Source organism: Acanthochromis polyacanthus, chromosome 6, assembly GCF_021347895.1.
Source record: "Acanthochromis polyacanthus isolate Apoly-LR-REF ecotype Palm Island chromosome 6, KAUST_Apoly_ChrSc, whole genome shotgun sequence".
Lineage (NCBI taxonomy): Eukaryota > Metazoa > Chordata > Actinopteri > Pomacentridae > Acanthochromis > Acanthochromis polyacanthus.
In genome coordinates this window covers 25200286-25224467 of record NC_067118.1, presented here as the reverse complement: position 1 = coordinate 25224467, position 24182 = coordinate 25200286, and the positions used below count along the sequence as shown (strand labels likewise).

Genomic DNA, 24182 nt, shown 5'->3' with positions numbered 1-24182 from the left:
ACTAAAGCTTTAAAACTGCCAGTCTTAATGTCATGAAACTTGGTAGAGAGGCTGGCAACACTGGCCATTACAAATGAAAAACCCATTAAATTTTGGTGTGGCTCCGGATGAATTTAAAAACAAATGTCTGGGCTCAACAAAAACATTGCAAAACAGTTTGAATTCATATTTTTGAGTTCTGACAACTTCTAATGAAATGATATTTAGCCAACAAGCTACACTGAGTGATGAGAACTTGCCTTTTTTAGGTGATGTTGTGTAGAACCGCAACCACCGTTTGATTAGTTGATTGACAGTAGATTATTTTCATAATTTTATTTGCATTCAGGATAGTTTAAAATGCAAACATTCAGAGAATCAGTATCTGCATAAACCTAAACCCTGTAATTTGTTTATGTAAATTTGAATCATTTTCTTTATAAATACATCATTAACAATCAAAAACTGAATCAGTTATGATAAAAATCGAGTACACTGTTGTTTTAAGATATGTATTCATGACACAGACTGCAGGCCGCTACATATCCTACCGGGATTTAAAAAACGCTACCCAAGTTGGTCCTGCCTTGAGTTCACATGTGCCCTGGCCAGAGGTCATTAAGCGTAGCAGAAGACTGTGTCATGGTGCCCCTTCACTAGCTAAATGCTTTCTGCTTGTCAACATGGAGCTGCCCACCTCCTCTAGTCGATACAGTATTAAACTGAAAGAAAATGAAGACTTCAATGGGACATCCCGAATTCCTGTTTCTTTTAGTTTTTACAAAATTTAACATTTTGGGCTTTGAGCTGCAGTTGACAAAAAAGATGTTTGATTTTGTTATCCTGTGCTATAGGAAGAAGTGACAGGTGTTGTTTTTGTTTCAAAATAAAGTTTCTTTTTAAATATTTTGTCATTTTAACCTTTATTAGATAGATGTGGGTAAATTACAAACTGTGAAGGTCACGCTGGCCGAGATTTGAACTTACTGCTTAAAGGCATTTGTGACTATGTGGTATACAGCTCAACCACTCAGCTTTTAGGTCACACTCGGCTATACCATTAATTGATTAACAAAAAATGTAACCATCAAGTGAATCGATAATAAAAAAATCTTTATTTGCGGCACTACTTTGTGCTTGTCAGGAGGGTTCATCACTGTTTTATGTCTCTTGTAAAGAAACTTTGAAGGTCATTTGTGTTCATATTTTCTCCATTTGCGTCACCGTTCTGTGTTTGATTGCTTTTTGTCACTTGGCAGGATTTTCAGAAATGTTGCCCAGCCAGTGATAAATTGGTGAAAATATTTTCTTGTGTTTTGTCTTTATTTAATTGCAGCACAGCAAGCTCTCGGGGCTATGGCAGAAAAATGCTTAATTCAGTTTTACTAAAGACAAAGTTGCTGTCTTCATGGGGCTTGTTTTGTCCAGGAAACAGTCCATATTCATTCACGACAAAGAAGCTCAGATCAAATCCTCACAAATGAGAAGCTGAAGCTAATAAATTTCTCCGTCAATCCGTAACTGTTCCCATCATGCCTTGGGTGACGCAAACAGGAGTGATGATGTTGGAGACTGTATAACCTGTTTAACATGTATAAAGCCGCACTGGAAGAGCCGTTAACAGTTTGCTTTTGCACCGTTCTCATTGATGTATAAACAACTATCAGTCAATTACATGTGGAATTGAAGAAAATGTATTAATAAGGCAAAATCTAAAGCTGCAGTGTCAACATTAACAACACACTATCCTTGACTGTGCTGCAGAGTTCATCATCCTACCGTCATTGAACCATCCATTGTGTCATTATTTCATTGACCTTGTCTGCATTTTTACAACTGACAGCTCAGTCTGTATTTAGCATTCCACTTAACTCATTCTTCATTGTTTTCTCACTTGATGTTTGTTGCGGCTCTCTCGGGAGGGAGTGTGGTTTAGTGAAGAGCCCAACGAGCCGTGACTCAACTTCATTTTTCACAGAAAACTGTGCAATTTTCCTCCTTTCTTTCTTCTCTTCAAGTCTGGGACTGGGACTCTCTGGAGGGTTGTTTTTCTTTGCCATGTTTCTGCATTGTTAACCGAGTGCAGGCAGCTATCCCACGCTGCACTTCATGTCATTGTCTTCTGCACATCAGTTGTCTTGTACAGTCTTACAGGAAAAGAGTCACAGATATTGTCATCTTCAATTAGCTGCATATGCAAATCTCGAGCAATAGAGAAAGCATGACACATTCTACACTGTAAAAAAGATGTGGAAAAGAAACCTGTGAAAATCTGGGAACAGAGGAACCCGAACAAATACATTGTAAACTGTAAAAAACAGGAAAATGTTGGTAAAATAATATTTTTAGCTTATTTAAATAGAGTAAAATTGTGTAAATATACAGAAGCTGTAAAAGTCAGTAAAAATACAGATTTTTGATGTGGATATTGTGTACAATTTTCGGAGTTAACATGTAAATGTATACTTGATTTTTTGATCTAGCTATATTATATTTTTTAAACTTGATATCCATTTTTTTCTTTGGAATAACACCAAATACCTGTAAAATTGCATTTTTTTTCTCAAAACATAGTAAAATTTATATTTAATACGGTCAGACCTAAACAAACAAGTTGTAAAAATACACATTTTTGATGTGGACAAGATGCACAGTTTTATTGATAAAATGGTACAACAAGTGTTGGATAGTTTAAAAAAGATGAAATTTAAAAACTGTGGGAAAAACATGTTTTTGTTTATTGTTTTTTACAGTGGATGTGTTGGATTTTTGTTTTCCTGGTACCCTCCCTGCCTTTGTCCTCCTGTTATTCTTCCTTGCTGGTAGTGTCAGGACCTGGTTAGGTCCCTGCTGGTTGACACAGCAGTCACATCAACATTCAGGCCCTTTTGGCTGATGTTGGAGGGGTCAGGGGTCACGGAGGAGGGCCGGACAGTGACGTCAGCGTAATGTTGCTGACTTCAGACCAGAGGAAACACCTGGGGGAAACCCAGGAGGAAGAGAGACTGTCAATCAGCTGGACTGACACTGACATTCACATGATGGGTCAGTGCTTAACTCAGCTCCACCTGATACACCAGGAATCTGCTGTGAAATTAAGTTTAGTTTGGAGTGTTTTTAAAAAAGCTTGGATTAAAAATTGAAAACATCAGACTTTCCAGTCGGAGTTTGCTGAGAATGAAAAGGTTGCGAGCATAATTCATGTGGCTGTCGTTAGAACTGTTGTTTCTGCGAGCACCATCTCCCAAGCTTCTAGACAGGAAGGAGCTGAATGCTTCACACGTCTGGTATGTCTTTCTAGTGCAAGCCAAGCTGCATGTTTAGCCCACAAAAATGCCGGGAAGACTCCCAGCTCAGCCCCAACACCGCCGGACACATCACGCCTGTGTAGGGATTTTCACTAGGGGGAATTTAGCTATTTCACGAAAATGTCAGGGTGTTACACTGCAGGATTGGCTCACTCTGAGCTATTCTGTGCTTGTTTTTACTCAGGCAGGCTGGTGTGCTGCCCAGAAAAGAGCTGCGAGAAGCTCCATGACTGTAGGCTTTATTGTCTTCCTCCGTTCAATGGAACATTGTCCAGGCCAGTTCTCACAGCCCAGGCCTCTTCAGGATCCTCTGTGTGTGTGTGTGTGTGTGTGTGTGTGTGTGTGTGTGTGTGTGTGTGTGTGTGTGTGTGTGTGTGTGTGTGTGTGTGTGTGTGTGTGTGTGTGTGTGTGTGTGTGTGTGTGTGTGTGTGTGTGTGTGTGTGTGTGTGTGTGTTCGTTCTTTCTTCTCCCTCGTCTTCATGGACATTTTTGTGTGTTCCAGTCATCACGGACCACCCTGAGTTAGTATAAACCTGCGCCGCCGGCCGGGACCTCTCCTATCCTGACTTGTCTTTGGCCTGTCAGCCTGCTGATCAACAGCATCCCCTCCATCCCCACCTACCCTTACAATGCTGTTGTGATGTCGCACACATCCTCTATGTAATAATAAACGCACAATCTGAGACTCCCCCTTCAAGCCTGTTTCCCCTGTGACGGAGCTCAGGAAGCAGTCGCAGACCAAACTTGTGCAGAGGCCAGCTCTTAACGCAGGAGTGATGTAAACACAGTGTAGTGTTGCTGTGCTGAAAGGTTTAATCTGTGTCACGTGTCCCCTATTTGTCTGTCTTTATTGCGGTTTCCACATGGGCTGTGGTGGCCTAATTGCACGACCTCCCCACTCCTCAGCTGATGGGGGATGCGTTGAGCTGGCATTGCATTATGTATGGTAGCTTCACCCAGCTGGTTTGCTAAAAAGCCTAATTGCAGCCGCTTCTCCCTGTTGCGAACCAATTTTATAATCACGCAGTGGTAGCACTTCTTAACCTGTGGCCCTCTCAGTCTTGATTATTCCACATTTTAAACTGAAAACAAGAAAAGAGAACTGTTGAAAGACCTACATCAGGGGCTAAATTAGCATTGTTTGTATGAGCTTTGCAAGCAGCTAAGTGGCTCCACCAGTTCTGTCCAGACCTAAACCTCTGTCAGACACACACTCTTTTCAAGTGATCTGAATGTGTCATATGATTAAATAAAAAAAATCAATAATAATTGTTAACCAGGTTTTGACCAAATGTTAAAAGGGGATGAGGGTTAGTTTGTGGCTTCCAGCTGTTTGCGTCTCAGTATCACCTGACTGTTGCTCAAGAAAGGAAGAAAGATATTGCGGTGTGTTAAAGAAACAGTAATTTCAGTGTCATTTTTGGCCACGTGTAGTTACAGACTGTTGCATCACACCACTCTGCTCTTCCCTTGAACCAATCTGTGGCGGTGGTTTGTGTTCCCACTGATGTTTTATCCATTAAAGCTGTGAGAGCAGGATTGCTGTGTTGCGCTGAGTTGATATCAAAGTGGGAGTTTATTGTTTATGAGATCTGCAGAATGACTTCACCACTGACCAACAATAAGTCAAGGTCACTCAGGGCCCGCTGGCCATATTCCTGTTCATTATCCCTGTTTTCCAAGAACGACGGTGTTAATGGGAAGTTCAGGACTCATGGCTGCTTCCAGAGTAACTATAGATACTGGACTGGACCTCATCCTTTCTTCCTCTCTGAGTTTATCATCCTATTATATGCAGCAGATTGAGCTCTTTTTCTGGACTGAGCGTCATCAGTTATTGCTAGCTGATCTCTATAATCTCCTCTGCTGTGGTTGTAGTGTTCAGTACAGACTGGGGATCTATTAGCAGCTAATAGAGCTCCAACCACAAAGCTCCAGAGGCTTTTTGGAACTTGAATGGTTTGCTGAAAACTACCAAAGGAACAAACGTCACCAAAGGCGATCTGTTAATTGCTAATGTTCAGCTCTATATTTACTCCACCAAGGAGACAGAGCCTCGACGGAGTTATATGACGGTCAGCGTTGGTTTGTCTGTCTGTCCGTTTGTCTGTTAGCAATGTTACTCAAAAATAGAATAACAAATTTGGATGAAATTTTCAGGGAAGGAGAGAAATGACTCAAGGAGTAACTGATTAGATTTTGGCAGTGATGTGGCTTATAGTTTGGATCCACAAATTTGTTAAAAATTTCTGTATCATTGTGAGATAGCGGCACGATGTCACTGTAACTATGACAAGTGAACACTACGTCTGCTGCCTGCTGACAATCACATGACTGCGATCCTACTAAAACTCAACCGCTGCGGACTGATCGCGACTTATCCATCAGAAATGATACAAGGAACAGTTGATTAAATTGTGGGGGTGTTTCCGAGTCCATCAATTCCCATCACTCACTACATATTTCGGTCACGCAATTCGGTACATGTATATAACATACACATGCATAACACACGCCTGTGCTCAGCACAGCATCATTTTGTTTGTGGGTACGTCTATATTAAATGGCCACATTCTTTGTTGCCATGATTTCTGCCACAAATTTTTCAAGATTTCAGCCATCGGAAATGTTACAACTGAGCAGCCTTGGCGAAATACTGCACTCTCTGAGTGCTTTTCTTGTTTTAATCTGGGGCTCCACTAGAATAGCTTCGCCTGATTCATATTTTTAAAAATCATATTTTATCTTACAAGGCACCCTTCCCTTAAAGCCCACTCTTTTCTGATTGGCCAGCTTCTGGAATCCTGCACACTACTTGTGAGCTGTGCTGCCTGTACTGGATCAGATGACCCTGTACAACCTGTGATAAGCTGACTTGAGTTCGTCATAAAATTTGAAGTTGGCTCGATTTGAAAGCCCTAGCTGGTAGGCATTAAGTGTCACAGAAGACTTTCTCATGGTGACCGTTTACCCAGCTAAACTTCCACAATGTTCTCTGCTGGCCAACATGCAACTGCTGGCAGTTAAAGTCACTGCCTTGTCTGGTCTCAACCAGTCACTTCAAATATTTTACACCTCCTTTTATTATTTTGTGTTAATTTGCTTGAAGTTTTCCCTTTAGTGACAGAAAAAAAATGCATATAACATGCATTGCAATACCTTTTATCAAGATTTTTTTTACCTAAGTTCAAGGATCCTAATCAACACTACTCCAACTGTGTTCACTGCTGTTTGAGATTCAGTTTCATTGTTGTTTAATGTGCACTTTGTCTTCTCAATTGCTCTTTTTAAATTTAAAAACAACAAAGAAAAGCAATATATCCACACATTTGAATTGATGATTTATTATTCATTTTTGCCACTTCATTGTCTGCCTCAATAGTTGATCTACTAATCCTTTCCTATCAATATTCAATCAAGATATTTTGGCCTTATTTCTAAGAACTAGTTAATTGTTCTAGTCTCCACAACACTGGATCAATGAAGTGAATGGGTTATGGTTAGTAGGCTCCTGCTATCTCATGTATTTGGAAATATATGCAATGATAAAACCTGTTCAATAGCATGGTAGCGGTAAACATGCTGATTCCCAGGGCGCTGCAACAATCAATTCCTTGCTATTGAGTTGTTTAAACAGATAAGATCAGCAGAAAAAGTATGAAGAAGATGCAGTTTTCTCAGGAAAAATAGGTTGTCATGTGGCTTTTAGACACTTTGCGTCTTCAGTGTTGAAATCTCTCCAGCTGTCTGACTGCAGAATGAAAGGAGATATTGTGCAGGAGACGTCTGTTCCAAAGCTGACCTGTAGTTAAAGCTTTGAAATATTAGTGGAAAGGCTGACACAGGAAAGAAAACCCTCACAGATCCAACTCAGATGCAGCAGGAGAGAGACTTTTTGCCACATTACGTTCAGGCCTGTGCTTTCACACATCCGTTCATATTTTTGACGCAAGCAGCTCTAATACTCCGCTAATAAGTCTGGCTTCACTCGGGTCGTGTACCCATAAATTAATCTGTCTGAGATGGAGCTAAATTTAAAATAATCCAGATGTTTTGCCACTTCTCGGCGGCACAAATCCCAGAGCCAGATGAATTATAAATGGAATCAGTGTTATTCTCCTTATTTTAGACATTAAAAAAAAATCTCAGAGGATGAGTTTAATGAGAAGAAAGCAGCTATAGTCGACACATTTGCATATTTTGTGCATGAAAGGGCCTTTTATCATCTGTTGATTAGTCTCCTCACTGGCTTTAACTTGTATAAAGATGTTTGTTTGCTTTAGTCCACAAATTATGTGGATGTCTCTGTTAGGAGAGAGTCTGCATGCTGTCCTGGTAGTGTTCGGGTTTTGAAATTGAGCGGGGCAGATTTTTAAAAGAAGCGGGAAAGGCTTCCTCAGCTGTTGTTGCTGGTCTGTCTTTGTCTACGGCTGTGAAGCAGGAGGACGGGGGGAGATATGAAGTGTTTTTTTCTTTTGACAGACGGACCCTCTTCTTGTGCTGCCTCAGCCTGGACTGCGATCAGACGGCGGCTGAGGGCAGCTGCTCGGGGGTCACTGCAGGGTCGGGAGTCAGGATTTGGCAGCCGGTGTCTACTGTATGTATGAATGAGTTGCCAGTACATTAATCTCTCACTGCCAGAAAGGGGCAGCAGTGAATGTGCCATCTATTAGTTTATGTAGCCTTGCTAGCAGCCTGGTGGTGTTTATCAGCTGTGTTCCCTGAAATATCTCAATATCTGTTGGACTGGTTGCCATGAAAGTTTCAACAGACATTCACAATCTCCCCATGATGAATATTGTTGGTTTTGGTGATCCTCTGGCTTTTCTTGTTGACCGTCTATGAGAGTCACATTTCTTGAGATTTTAATTTGTCTGATACTTTTGTTTATGACCATATAAGATTAAAACCTCTGCTGTGTTTTGTGCTAAAAAGCAAATATTAGCATGCTAACAAGAAAAACTTAAATGGTAAAAATGGCTTCCTCCCGCAGTCCAAAGACTTGTATGGTACGTTACATTTTAACAATTTTCATGACCAATAGCCAGCAGCAGCACTATGAATCAATATTCAATGAATTACTATTGGACTCGTAGGGATAGTGTAGTTACATTACTCAATTTCTTGAGCTTTAACTGCCAGTAGAAGTTTGGGTCATGGTGGCCCGTTGCTAGCTAAACCCCCACAATGATCTCTGCTTGCCAACTTTGACCTGCTTGTATTTCTAGCTACTGCTACAGCGTTTCCACACTTTGGTTTCTAAATAAATTAGGCACAGGAGACATAAGGTGTTTATTACTGTGCTTTTGAGCTACTGGTAGGTTCGCTAATTACTCCACACAGAGCCATGTTTCCTTCCAAGCTATTTCCCTTTGTTCCGGTCTTAATGCTAAGCTAAGCTAAGCTAAGCTAACCAGCTGTTGGATGTAGACTTATATTGAATGGACACATGTGAAAGTGATTATCAATGTCCTTGTCCAAATCTTGCAGGGAAGCTACAGGGAATATTTCTCAAAATGCTGATGTTTTTTTTTTTTATAGTTTTCTTTGTGCATTTTGAAACGAGTTGTGTTAATGTTTTGAATCTGATTTTCATTCTTCTCTTTGGACATATCAGAGAACAACCTTGGCAGGAGGTTTTGCAGGAATAAACTTGGCTGCAGGAGTCTTGTTGGATTTGAATGTTTCTGCTGAAGAATGTCTCTCTGTTGTCGCTCTCTCCATGTGCGCATTGAGAAGATTGGATTCATCTGCTCAGATTAAGTGGGAATGTTATCCTCTGCTCTGGGACTGCCGGCCTGTTTGCCTGGCTGCTTCACTGCCTGTGAACCGCTGGCCGACGGACAGCACCAGAGCTAATGCCTCTCGCCAAGGGAGAATCTGAAAATATGCGCACATGTTGTTCAAGGTCCAGCGGGACACTAACAGAGGCTGATACAGGAGAACGATTTGCAACAGCAGGGAGGACATAAAAATCTAAATCTGTGACGCTCAGTTTGAGATGTTTGCTTGTTGCAAGCAGTCTTTCCTTAAAGGTGCTTTTCACTCCTATTAGGCATGGAGATCAGTTTACTCATCACGAGGAAGACAGAGGTTGTGCAATTTCTTCTTAGGCTTTGCACAGCGGTTTTTATAGTGTGAGAAAATAAGGTTAGTGATACAACAGAAAGCCTGTATTACAGACTGACAAACTGAAAGATGTGTGCTTCAACTGGGCGAGGGTGGGGTGTTGTGTGATGGGATTCTGTAACAAGAGCATCTCATATGTGCTTACAAACAGAGTAAGCATGACAGCTATGGCGTGAACTACAAGAGCAAGATTTATGAGTTAGTGTGCTATATTGAGCCTAAAGTCAGGGTTTTCAGCGTCACACAGGTGTCTCTCTTTTACTCTACTAGATCACCAACTGATGCTGCAGAGCTGACCTGCTCCAGAGGAGGTTCTGTTCTGAGTTTGGGATTTTAATCGGCTCTAACTAGTGCTATGCTTATACCAATTCTTTTCTGGTGATTCTCTTTGCGTGATGTAGATTCTCAGCTCAGGGAATATGTTACTTCTGCAAAACTGTTGAGCTGTATGTTAGTGATATCACTGAATGAAACGGAGCAGTTACAGTAGCACAAACCGTATGAGTCCTGTTACCATTGTCCCTACATGCATTCAGTTTGTGATGGAGAAAATACATGAATATGATTTGCTGCTAAATCTGTTTTACACTGCTAATAATAGAACACCTATTAGAAAATTGGTACATATCATAGAAAGTGTTCATTCACTAATAATTTCCACTTATCCAACAGTGTCACACCTTCATGGACGTCTTTGACATTCTGTTTTGTTTTGTTTGGTTTTTTTTTGTTTAAATGAATGAAGTTTGAAATTTAGCAGCTCTAATGTGCATCCGGCATTTTAGAAACTGCTCTGAGAGCTCACAAATGTGTTAAATTAAATGATTAATAGTTTTCTACCAGCATTACTGTTACGCGGAACGAGCATTTTTATGGCAATAAATGTTTATGTTCCTCTTAGCTCTCTATTATAACAACCTGTTCCATTTGAATGAAATACACTGCCCGCAGTTGGTCTATTTTGTGCAGAAGAAAATTAAACACAAATCTAGTTAACAAAGAAAGTAGATAACTACCGTTTTGATACCCATTATCTCTGACTGGGGCTTTTGCTTTTATCGAGCCAGATAAGCACAGAAGGCCTGGATATGTCAAACCTGCTTCATGCTACAGCCGTCATGAGGAGCTTGCACATTGGAAGAGTGTATTAACTCAGCAAAAAAAACACAAGCTCCCTTTATCAATTGGAGAAATGGACAGTGGCGCTAATGTGGTGAGAGCAACCACTCTGACAAATGGATAAGAACGTCATGCTTTGCTGTTAAACTCTCATGGAGTTTAATGGAGAGAGGGTAAACTCACCCTCTCCATGTCTTTCTCTTCCTCTGGGTTCTTATCAGTTGTAGACAATCACAAAAACACTCACTTGATGTTAATATCAGTATAATGGATGGACATAGTGACAGATTTTAGCAGGATACTGTTGAGCCTTTGCAACAAGCTGTAATCTATCTTGGAATCACTGTGTTACTTTGAACATTTTGAGAAGAGATAATTGCACTTATTCATCTGATATCAACTGTGCAGACCTATCTTTGGTGGATGAAATTGTTGCCAGCATGTTGACGCTCTTGTCCAATCATAAACTGTGTTACTGGGTTGTGAACTTGCACAAAGACTCAGTTGAGGCCTTCAAATATTCACTAATAACTTGCACAAAATAGCTTTTTCTGGTTGTGGAAAATGGATAACATGTAGAAAAATTCAAATTCCGTTTTACTTTTTCTTCTTTTTGAAATATTACATGACATTGGTGTCTTTTTTTGGTGAATACTTTGAGCAATGGTGTCTACGTGTGAGTAAGATTCCTTTCTATTTTTTTTTTTTTGCCTAATCAATCATTTGGTTTAGTATTTGGTGATGGTTGGGTTTTATTTTTTTGCTTCACTGTGTTTACACAACTCTCAGAGTGTTTTCTGATGTGACTTGTGGTCAAAAAGATATTGCGTTGTACTATTTTTATTTCGTCATTTGAGACGAGAACACCCAACAAGCACTCACTCTTGTGGACCAGTCAACAGCCTCTTTGAATAAATAATAAAACTGTTACTTTTACTCTGGTTTCTAATTGTTTGCCAATATATTTTTTATTAAATATGGGACGCTAACTGGCCTCTTCTGATATGATTAATGGCCGTCTCTAACCGCAACTGTATAAAATCATCCTGCAAACCAAGCATTAGAGTATATTCAGGCTTTTTCTGTGAACTTTTTAATTTTTCTTGGTTTTCCTGTGCGGTTAAAATGTCAAGTGCAGATGTAAATGTATTTTCAGACCAAAAAAACATTGTAACTTCTGGCACGGGAAGAATTAAACACTGGCATTAATCAGTCAGTCCTTTTGGTATTAGTGTTGGCATTCAGAAAGTCATTGTTTTTTAGCTTCAGAGGATAAGTCTTTGTTTTTTTTTTTGCACGATATGCTTGTTTTTGTGTGTGTTTTCTGAAGAGATGCTTTAAGCCTCAGGCTGCTCTTTCCCTCAGAATTTATGTGCTGTGGTCTGTGGCATTCAGAGAAACACCAGACAGCCAAACACTGGCATGTAGGAGGAAGAGTTGGCAGGGGTGTGGCAGCAACCGAGGAAGAGGAGGAGGAGGTGGAGGAGCAGACAGGCAAAAGTTCAGCCACAGCAGGCAGACTGGTCATCTGAGGTGGAGCGCTCAACCCGCCGCCAGACTAGATATCCTCTTCAGTTAGAAAAACATCAGGGGTGTTGATTTTGGAGCAGTCGGGAGAGAGGAATACGTATCGTCAGCCAGACTCAGGCTCCCCCTTATCTCCTCACCTCCAGTTTCACCTCCTCTAGACGTCTCTCAGCAGCATGACTGATGTTCTGATGAAGGGGCCTTACCATAAACCCAGCTGGGCTCCACATGCAGATATTGAAAGTTTCTGAAATATTATCCCAGTTTAGACTCTGGTGGATTCAGGGTCACAGCAGTGCAGGAGGGAGGTTCTGGAGAGGTTCTGGGGTTGTGCCACAGAGCCGCTTTGGGCTTCACTGAGCCTCAGTGATCCCAGATCTACCATCACCCAGAAACTTGTTCACAGCTGCCTGTGTAAAGTCAGATTATCCGTGTGCAGCTCTGACGGGGAAAGCCATGGTTTTTAATGTCCTCACCAGAATCTGTGACACCTGCACTCTGTCTGAATCCAAAATGTTGTCTTTTTAAAAAATGGCAAACGGGCACCATGTATCAGAAGCCATTAAACAGAACTAATAGTTGGATTCGTCACTCATTTATGATGCTGTTCTGTCGGGACACTTATCCAAATCTAAGCTTAAAATCATGAAATTGAATCAAAATCACTTTATTTTACATCTGTCATTTAAAAATTGCCAAAAATAAATTGCTTGCAGTAACCAGATTCTGCCAAAAATAAAATTCCTGCACTTTTGGTGCAACTGTGAAGCCATTATTGACTGAGCTATGACTAACAATAGTGACAAAAATTGAGAGACTTTTTTTATCTGAACTGGACAAGGATTTCTATCTTTTTTATGATTTATGGCAATATAGCCCTGTTTCATACTGCACAAAGATAGTTTTGATTTATCTCTGCTTCTAGCTACAGCTGTGCTGTCTCCATAGAGATGCACTGAAAAATGAGCAGACAATAAGTAAAAAATGTGACAGGAGCAGAAAACGCCCAGAACCTACTTGGGGCTGAGAAGCTTTTAAGGAGTAGCATCCAAATATTAAAAGTATATATAAAGTACTGGCCAAGAGGTGATGTCCTATCATTAGTTTAACAGTGCCTAACAAACTAATTACAAACAATATTCACTATAAAACCTATTGGATTGCTGGCCTTAGACATAATAATACAGCATGTTATCTATTCAACAGTATGCCTTTCAGAATATGTTTAGCATTTTAACATATTCACAGTTTTTTTTCAACCTCTCAGGTTTGCTACACTTGAAAAAAACTGAGCAAAAACATGAAGGAAACCAAGAAAAACAACTGATCTGTTCTTGCTTTTCCTCTGTTCTTTATTACTTGTCACCTCATAACAAACCAATGCTTTAGTTCTGGTCAGGAAGCTGTTAGAAATGAACTTAGTCTGATCCAGAGCAGCATCTGTTACCATAGTGATCTACCCTGATCTGCACTGAACAAAATAGCTTTGTAATATCCAAATCACATTGTGGTAATGGGGAAAGCTTTTCTGCTCAAAGCTGAGATGCACAAGTGAAGAAAATGCTAAAAATATAAAGCATGCACACATATCTATTTGAGACTCCGCCTAATCGTATTTGCATTTCAGAGGCTCCTCATTGCATGCAACAACAAAACTGTGTTGAATTAGCCGATTAAAGTAAATGATACGCTGCTGGGTTATTCAGTTTGTGCCCAGCAGTAGACGTAGAATGTCTGAGCCGCATGTAAATGTTTGTACTGTTCATTCAGATGGAGCTGTCCTGCTCTCAGTCCCAGATTTATGAGAGTGTGGATGCACATGCACTGCTGCTGAAATAGACCCAGTGTTATTCAGAGGGGCTTTTGCGCAAGGATGAGCTCAGTAAGGTGGTAGTTGGGGACAGTCACTGTTGATTCACTTCACTGAGAGCCTCCAGGAGAGTGAGGTTGTGACTTTCATTAGGGAACAGACTGTCAGTAGTCATCGAGCAAGTGATGTACGGCTGATTTTGTTTGCTTGAATGATGATAGAAATGCTGTTCTGTAGCTGCTGTTAATCCATGGTTGCTGACAATGACAAACTACAGCATGAAAATCTGACTCCCACCTTGCACAGGTTCTCAAATTTGATATTTCTGGTGTTCTTTGTCTTTTACGATGTAAACTGAACATCCTTGAGTTTGAGGCTTTCTGGAAGCACTGATTACATATTTTGTCCACTTTTTATGCTGTGTATCATATAAATGTAAAAAAAAAAAAAAAAAAAAACAGCAAAGACTCTACCTCATTGATTTCCAGATTACAAAGTACCATAGAAGCTTGTTGTTTTGTCTTTTTTTTAAAAAGCAGGGATTTAAGATGACCCAATCAAATCCACTGACCAAAAGTTCAATAGCTGCTGTTTTGATAATCAGTTTTGCATTCATTTTTTTCAATTTTTTCAAACAAACTAGAAAATATTGATTAACAGCTTCTCTGATGTGGACGTGTTGCTTTTTGGTTTTATTTGACAGTAAACCCAATGTTTTTAGAACTTTTGTTAGATCAAGCAATTGCATGATGATTGTCAGCTTTAAATTAATAATGATTCTAGTCACTTGCTTTATACCTACTGTTATCACTAATGACATTATTGGCAGGTTTTATCTTTTGATCTCTGAAAAAGCCTGTAGTTGACTATGATGCCATTGTTTTATTGCTCTTAATTTAACTTTACTAGAAACCATGAGAGCATCTTTCAATTTCTCTTGACAGGAAATGCTTGACATTAATTCTCAGTGAATGGCTTTAACTTCATATTTGGTCATCAGCATCATTTGTGATGAAATTTCTGCAGCCTGACTTATTGATTATTTGCTCCCTCGAGGTCCTGCCCTCTCCTGAACTCGACACCAGGACAGTTTCTGTACAGAGATCAGACACTCGAGGGCCCGGTGAGGAAACAGTTTGGCGGTCTCTGTATTGAACCCAGTGAATGAGTGGGTGGGCTGGGAGGATCGCCGTCTGCGAGGGCGGATGAATGTTCCCGGAAGAACAAAGTTGGTGAATGGTTGCCACTCAGCTGTCTGGCTACACACAAAGTATTTGGCAAAGCAGAGAACCACAGAGCGGGTGGTGAGGACTAACCTCCACTTGTAGAGGAGCGATCGGGCCTAAATGTATGACCTGACATGAGACACACATGCTAACCCTGTGATGATGGATGCACATATCCGATGTGCAGCTAAATCTTAGCATTCGGTGCTGGCTTAATGCTCAGCCTGCCAACGTGTTGTAATCGAAGCGTAAATGGAGTAATTATTGCCACAGCAGACATGGCACTTCTGTGAGGCCATTAGTGCGGATGTGTGTTGCTGAAGACGAGGCTTTGAGGTTTAGTGCTCGCTGAAGTCTGGTGCTGAATTGTGAGCGGTGTTTATGGAGCGCTCAAAGCTCTACGAACAGAAAGCAGCCCAGTTTAAGTAGTGAGGGACACATCTAAGCTTTCAAGTGGAAATAAAAGCCTGGGCTTATGAAACAATAGTCAGGGGCTTTGACACATGTTGAGGAGGGTTTACTGGAGACATTTGAACTCCCCCTGCACCTTAAATGCATTAGGATTGGGTTACTGCAGATTACGGGGCAGCGTAATTCCTAAATTATCAGGATGATGAAGTAAATGCGACGCCAGCTGGACGAGTGCAAAAGTTCTTCGGAGGTCCAGTCAGCAGTTGCAACACTGGCTGGTGACAGTTTGGGAGTAGATTGTTTGCTCACCCCTACAACCTTTGTTACTCTCAAGCTTTCTATTATCACACAGCAGTTTACAATGATAATGGCGGATTCTTGGTAGGGTTTTGAATTGTTACACAAAACTAATGTCCTACTTTTTTTTTTTTTTTTTTGCTGGAAGCGATTGATTTTAGTTGCTCAAACAAATGACAGGAGCAGGTTTATCGGCTCTATATCGGCAGTCTCTGGCTGTTTTTTCATCTAAAAGAGATTCAATCAAATACTTGTCAACTGTCAAATCAATCACCAGCTATTTTGTCTTCGAGTAATTCTACTCAAAGAATAAAAGAGTGAGTTCTTGATTGCAGCCTCTTAAATTGAACATTTTCTGGTTTCTTCACTCATCTTTGAGTATGAACTAAATATCTTTATCTTTGTTGAGGACAAAACAAGATGCTTTTGTGAAACTTGTGTTCTCAGAATCTTCTTGAAACAGCACTGTTAAAGGATGTTGTATGAAGTAAAGCATGTGTGTCTGAATGGAGGCAGCGAGGATTTCGTTGGTTGATGTGTAGCGTTTGGAACATTTACTGGGTTGTTTCATAGTGATCTGAGAGCACAAAATCTGAAAGCAGAAGTTTCACAAGTGCACAGAAGCAGACGGAGTGGAAGAGATACCGTCAGCTGAAGCACGGGACATTTGTTTTTGGAGAAATCCATAGTCTGACAGGCATGGGGGAAGGGTTTAAACGAATGGTTTTTTTTGGGTTTTTTTTTTTGTTGTGTGTGTGTGTGTGTGTGTGTGTGTGTGTGTGTGTGTGTGTGTGTGTGTGTGTGTGTGTGTGTGTGTGTGTGTGTGTGTGTGTGTGTGTGTGTTGTTTTTTGTTGTGTTGTGTGTGTGTGTGTGTGTGTGTGTGTGTGTGTGTGTGTGTGTGTGTGTGTGTGTGTGTGTGTGTGTGTGTGTGTGTGTGTGTGTGTGTGTGTGTGTGTGTGTGTGTGTGTGAGGATATTTTTGAGTGACTAGTTATTGCTCTGAAAATGGACTTAGGAGATTTATTTTTAATGGTTGGCATCGTGTAGCCAGGGGTACCTCCTTGACCCTGGTTTAGTTCATGTAGTGGTGTGCAGGAGGAGGAGGAGGAGGGGGCATTAGGAGCTGTGCGGCTAAGAATAACTGGGGCCTGAAGGGAGTTTGCTGCTAAGCTCTCCCTCCCCCCTCCAATCAGCCATTCAGCCCTGCAATCCGGCCTCAATTAGGACACTAAAGCAATCAATATCCGAACAAAATGCTGCTGTTTCTCCCAGACAGGAAGCTGGCTTTGTCACAATGGGGCCCTCAGACAGACGGGGCCGCCCCGTCTCCAGCTCCTCGGCCTCCTCCTCCACCCCACCCCACCCCACCCTTTTTCTGGAGTAGTTTTTGAATTCGGATGAGATGGAACGTGCTGAAGAGAGTGTAGAGGAGCAAACAGAAATCCATGTCGATCCTCCGCTTCAGCTGCTCCTGTTGGTGTGCTGTCACCGCCACATCACTCGGTGGCTAATTCGCCCTCCCCAGTGAGCCGCCCTCTGGAGGTTTACTCGGTGAGCCCCAGCTGCAGGACACTTTGGGTTTGGTTGTATTTTTAGGGGTCACTACCTGGACCCAGTGTTGGCTCTCTAATCAGCATCCCACCTGCTCACTCTCCCCATCCGGACCACCAGGCTGCTCCGCCTCGATTCACCCTCAAAAACAAAACCCTCTGGGGCGTGTAAGACCAGCTGCATCTCTGTCATCCATCGCACACAGCAGCCAAGACACTCCTCAAAGCTGTGGACAGTAAAGTACATCAACTCAAGCACTCTGGTTGACATTCACATCAAGAAATCACATATTTGTTTTACACTCTTTTTATACTCCGTTAAAACTCACGGAAATATGATGAATAGTATATTAATGTACTAAATGGTGTTAAAATAGTTCAAATTTGCAAGATGGAGAAGCCAAAACCCACATAAAATTCCAATATTAGGGATTGAAACATTAACCTTATTTCCTTCAGTCTGAAAATACCCCATGGGACTGTTGAGTGTCTTGTGGTGATGGACAGGGACAGCTCCGGGTTTCATCCGTCCCTCCCAACATGGTCACAGTGCAGCTAACGGTTCCAGATGTGCGAGCTCTGGCTCACGGGACAGCTGTTCCCTCCAGGCTCTAACCCCCCCACTACTCCTGTCTCACTGCACATGCCTCCCATAATGGATGCACATGCTGCCCCGGGCCTGTAGCCACAGCAACCATCTCCTAAGTGGGCCGCGGAGGTCCCCGATGCGCCTGTGATTTGACCCTTATTCACACCACGAGGAGCGGAGAAGTTCAATAGGCAATAACTTGACTGGACAACGAGGCTACCGGGACAAAAGATGACCACCATTAAAGCCTCGTGAGGGGGACTATTATACAGCAGTAAGTCTGCGTTTGGTCACTCAGATAAACATGGTGGTCGTCAATGACTGATGAGGAGCAGCAGCGCAGTGTGTTTGTAACATGTCGGGCAGGGTTGGTGGGATCATTGATGGCATGAAGCGGAGTAGTTAAGCTGTGGTGTAAAAACATAATAAACACTGAGATTGTGCTGAGCAAGCTGCAGCTCTGGTGGTTTCTGGCTGGTGGCGTGCTGACGGGGCATCCACTGGAGCGGCCGAGGTGCAGTTTACTGGCCCGGCATCGCAGAACACCTCTGTTTCTCTTTAATTCGAGAGCCACTGCTTCTGCCCTAACTACTTTCACGTGATGCTAAAGACTGCTGAAATGTAAATAAACGTTTTGTCCGTACTGGCGCTGTTTGTGAAGTGAAATAGGACTTTCAGAAAATGTTTTCATTGTAGCAAGCAGCACTGGAAAATAGTATTCACATTCTTTTTCAAGCTTATTTATAAACATTCAGTTCATAGAGCAGCATTATCAGTCATGTGGGTTGTGTTTGTGTCCACTTGGCGACTGCAAGTCCAAATTTCTCTCTTTTTTGGGCTCAGTTTTTGCTTTCTGAGGGAAATGTCTGTCTGTAATCACCAGCTAATCTCTAACTATAGTTGCTGAAGGGTTTTAGAGCTGTTTCTATGGGGAAGCTCTAAAAGCTGAAAATGAGGCCCTAATTGCTGAGACAGTGAATGAAAACAGTCCAGTTAGACTTCTTAACAATGAGATGAGCGTTTCTGTGACGCCTCACTTCCTCATTACTCTGTCTACAAACACATGTCAGCCAGAACTCCATCCTCTGCGATCCTCTGTGACCTACAGTGGGTTTGTGAAACTCCTATTTTTACCGTAATCTGAAGTTTTGCAGTGGATTTCAGAGAGACTGTGCCCAGAAGCTGGAAAAACCAACAGGCTAACAGGCTATTCAGCTGCCTAACTATGTTGAGAGTCAAATTGTGTAAATGTAAAACCACAAAGAAAGTAGTTTGGTTCGTTTAACCCGTGCTAGTTGTGTAAGGTACGTAGTGCAAACATATAAAACTGGCTTCACACCTGTACATACTAACCTGAATGTGAAAAACTCAAAATGTACCACTCTGTAACAGCTGCAGTGAAGTTTCCATCTGTACAGAAGTGCATCTCCTTGCATTTGAGCACCAAAGGCATAGTCTATATAATATAAGGAATTGCGGACATCAAACAAATTTGGGTCGAAATCAGACGTAAAGGTCTAAAAATTGAGTGGAGCAGCAGATTGAGGTGATAATTCTCTGTACTATGAGCTCACATAGTCACCTGGGAAATTATTACGCAAAAATATTTAAATGTTAGTTACATTCTTATAAACCGTTAGGACTCTAAGAATTCTGATAAATTCTAAGTATGATCTGTAAAATGAAATACTTTTTGAATCCTAAAACAAGAATGAGCATTAACAGACCTCCACTATAAAAACGTACTATATTATTTCTAACTTTACACTGATTTATTAGTTTTCCTTAGTTTCTAAAACATATTTAATAGACTATAGTTTGTCATACATTGCTGCTTTTGAATAAATGCTACCAATCCATAAAAGTTTAACTTGCCTTATCCTTTGTCCTCCATTGTTTTAGGTGTTCTAGTAAATTATGCATTTTTAATTCTTAAACAGAATTTGGTCAATCTCAGTTCAAGATCATAAATATTAAAGACACATTCTGAAAAACAAGAACCCTCAAGGAACCTGCAGGGAATGTTCCCTCCAGGAATTAGGTATTTAAATAAGTAACTATTAAAACACTAAAAATACAGCAAAATATTGGTGATCACAGCTGCCAGTATTTAAATGTAATTTTAAAGTTATTAAAAATGTAATGTTATTAAAAATATAGATTAATACTGATGCATTACTGTGTAGATAATGTTTCACGATTTAATTTGGTCAGTCTCTCATGCTTTTAAAAAAATATATGTCAGTAACTTGTTATATTTCATTAATGGGTTACAACATCCACATCTACCAGTCTATTAAGTATGGATTCACTGGCCAAGGAAACAAAATGTAAGGTTTAATTCAATTGCAAGAACCTTTTATCATGTCAAAGCATGATAAGAAGAAATTATCAAAGGTCCTGAAAGCCTTTGTACACAATAGAAAAGAAACAATCTGTCATTTTAAGCTCAGTCTGTCCGAGTGCTGCCGAGAGACATGAGCAGAACTATCCTCCTGAACAGTGAGAGCCTGCAAAGCTCTGCATTATCAGAAAAAGGGCAGTTTGAAAAATGACATCAGCAATGAAAACAGCTTTGCTCAGTGCGAAATTATCCCTGGGTGTGGTTGGCTCAAGGCTGTTCAGTAGGAGATCAGTTGAGGTTACAATAACAGACGTTCACATGTGGAGTAATGTGGTATCGATTATTTAGGTTATGCATGTTTCTATTTTGTTTGAGTGAGAGCTTTTGACAGATATTTCCTCTGTGGAGTATTTCCCCTGCCACTTGCTCGGGTTCCATATGCAAGTAGATGGTGAGAGTAAAAGCTGCGGGGGTGGAGAACACGTGCCATCCTCCGTCCCCTGACTCCGGCCGTGCAGGCTAATCCACCCAAGGCCAGGGAGGCAGAGAGGAGACAAGTTATATATCCTGCCAGCCTTGGCTGATATATGCCACAGATGCTCTCATCAAGAAGCTGCTGTGCAACACGACCTCCGTATCAAATGAGTCAAGTGTGGGAGAATGCGAAGCTGGAGAGCTGCCAGAAGTGCAAATTGGATGGTCCAGCCTGTTTAGAAACGCTCTCCCCCTATTGTAGCAAGCCCAAATCCAGAATCTAACATTCCCACTCTCTTCCTGCCTCCTCTCTCTAGCTCATTATATGTCTCTGGAAACAACACATGTCAAAAGTAGGAATGTTTCCTTGTGGGACTGTCTGAAAATATGCACTCTTGTCCCCCTGAGTGTGTGCCCATTCAGAACAACTATACATCTGATTTCTGACGTGGTTGTGCAACATGTCAGGTTGTTTTCTTGTGTTACTTGAGCCTAAAAGCATACAGCTAGTCATTACTGGAGATTCCAGCTGCCTAAATCAGAAAACACTAACAAAATACAAAGACACATAAATGTTTGCTAATTTATTGCTAAAAGCACTATTAGGGGACTGTAATTGAACAAAGTGTACTAATCTTGAGAGATGGTTATGTTACTGAGTCAAGCTTTGGCTAGCATTTGATACCCATGTTCACTTTTGTCGGCACTTCAGCTTGGAAATATCTGTCCCAGAAGAATATACATCAGAGGGAGAATCAGCTACAGGTGGCAATGTCTGTAAGCCAAATCTGATGCCCAGACAGATGTGTGAAGGGCTGAAGTTTTACTTTGCAACTTCATCTACAGATGGCTGAAGCAATATTGATTTTTGAAATAATTTGATGATTTCATCTATACATCTGTGTGCCATTTAAATGGGGGTGGAGAGCTGTATAATTGACAGACATTCAGAAAAAAAGTATAAAAATCTGGCAGCAAGAATGCCTGAAAACGACAATGTAACAATGGTGAAAGTAATGATAAGTTGATAAGTAGCTGTATAATTGGGATATTTTTAACTGGTGTAAATACAGTAAAATCATGTAATGTTATGGCCATTTAAATTTGGGAAAATTATAAAAACAAAATGTAAAAAAAAAAATAATGACGGTGCATATCAGTTAAGATGCATGCAAGCATCACTCGGATCAATGTGGTGAAAATGGGATGATGGATTGATAGACAGAGCAATGATTGTATGTGGAGGCTGGCCATAGATCATGTTTCTACTCCACTGAAACTGTGCTACAGCAAGCACGTAATGAATGAGCAGAAATTGACACATCAAGGCGGCGAGCATTGATCATTTCATGGGCCACATACTCCGACATCAGCTCGGTACACCGAGAAGACGGGGAGTGGTGTTTGTAGGGGTGACGTCATGCAGCCTCTGGGTGTAAATCACACCTCTCCCAAGGGTGGGGGCTCCAGATGTGGCTGGGTGTGGTTTTGGTGGTGCTGGTGTTGACAGTGAGTAGGTGGATTTGGGGCTTGTGTGGTGGACCAGACAGCCAGATCCCCTCACTGTGTCGATACCACGTCTGTCACTTTGTTTTGACAGAGGCAAACTGCTCCCAGGACGGCGTCTCAGTCACTTAAAGCACACCCACAGCTCTCGCCTGGTCCTGCCCGAACACGTCTGACTCGGCTTCACTAAGCTCCATGTGTCACTCACAGATTTATGGAGTCTCCTGCTTTCTGAGAATGTGGGAAATCATAAGCAGACTGTAGAGTGGCGGCTTTCCAGTGTGATAAATGACCTTAATGGAATTTAATAGAGTCATACAAGGACAAAGTGCCACACATCCATTAACAGCTTCTTGTGCTTTTGTTTTACAGGGCAAATATTGATGAGGTGGAGACAGAAGTTGTGGAGATTGAGGCTAAACTAGATAAGGTAAGAGACTATTTTCACTGCTACTCACTAAATTTATCCATCCATCTGGTCCATGTTTCTGCATATGTTGAGAGGCATATTTTCAGTACATTTATGTCTGTTGGTGACTTTCTTTTTACTCTATGACTTTTATTTCGTTAGTTTCTCCTTTTGTTTTCCTGTGAAGCACCTTGTAAGTTCTCTTGATCATTCTGTTCTGTGCACATAAAATCATCTGTCTATAACTGTTTGGCAACAACAACACAGAATTCTTGACATTTCTATTTAGATATTACAGCCTTATGCTGTTGATACTTGTTTTATGTTCTTGCTTTACAAGCAGCCAGTTGATTTTCTACATGGTGAATTTAAATTAAATTGAACTCTGCCCTTCAGCTGTAACGCTGTTTTCAAGCACACCTGAGGGCAAATCTGTGGCTTTAAAGCAGCAGGGATTTTTTTCCCAACAAATGCTTTTTGAAGCAAACATAATGAACAAAATTTGTTAAATTAGGTATCTGACAAGTTCCAAATACATTGTTACTGAAGATATTCTCAGTAGATTCAATGTCAATGTATTTTTTCAGCTGAAGTATTTTTTGTAATTGCAGTATAACAGTAACTTGTATGAACTAGAAAAGCACCCGCCAAGGCTGCTCATTCCTTGTATCATTTTAGATGAATAAGTGCCAATAAGTCCGCAGCGGCCGATTTGTAGTAAGATCACAATCATGTGATCGTCAGCAGGCAGCGGACGTAGTGTTCACTTGTTGTCATAGTTACAGTGATGCAGTGTCGTGATCAATGATATAGAAGTCGTAGATCCAGACTATAAGTCACATCACTGCCAAAATCTAATCAATTGGTTCTTATGTCATTTCTGACCTCTGAAAATTTTATGCAAATATTTTAGTCCATTTTTGAGTAGTGTTGCTAACAGAAAGACAAACCAACACCTATCATCACATAACTCCATTGCGTTCCTTGGCGGTGTACCTACAGCATTAGGAAATTTTTGGATGGTTACAGTTAGACACATCACTTAGTTATGGTTCAGACGGACTTTAACACAGAAAAAGCCCACTGTAGCTTGAGACACCGTATCTTAATTTTCATTTAATGAGACCCATGACCTGTTCCTAACCATAAACAGCCTTTGAGTCTGAAAATAAACCCCAGTGGCTTTAGTTGTGTGCTTTGTACACCCACCATCCACCCCAACACCTCTCGCTGACTTGGATACAGTTTCTATATGTGGTGCTTCATTCATTGTAAACACAGCGTTACCTCTGTATTCTTCTCCATATAAACATATTCAACCTGCTCCATGATTTGGTCATGAGTGTCTGTTATTTATGTTGTTAAATAAGGAAATTGGTAACCTAGATTTATACAAGTTTGTTCAACAGATTTTCCTTATGTGTTGCACAAGAAAAATTAACTCAGTTATTTGATCTTACATGGATGCCATTGAGATTGGTTGTCGTCACACAACTGGTATAAT

The 24182-nt window shown here is 41.0% G+C and overlaps 1 protein-coding gene across 2 annotated transcripts in view; it reads left to right on the top strand.

Annotated features, from left to right (window-relative positions):
• The window catches only part of acap3a (ArfGAP with coiled-coil, ankyrin repeat and PH domains 3a), an 87111-nt gene that overhangs the window by 14597 nt on the left and 48332 nt on the right, over positions 1–24182 (top strand). For both annotated transcript variants that reach the window (XM_051949285.1, XM_051949283.1), the window contains exon 2: positions 22642–22699. In XM_051949285.1, the coding sequence (XP_051805245.1) occupies positions 22642–22699 (58 nt within the window). The remainder of the gene's footprint in view (positions 1–22641; positions 22700–24182) is intronic.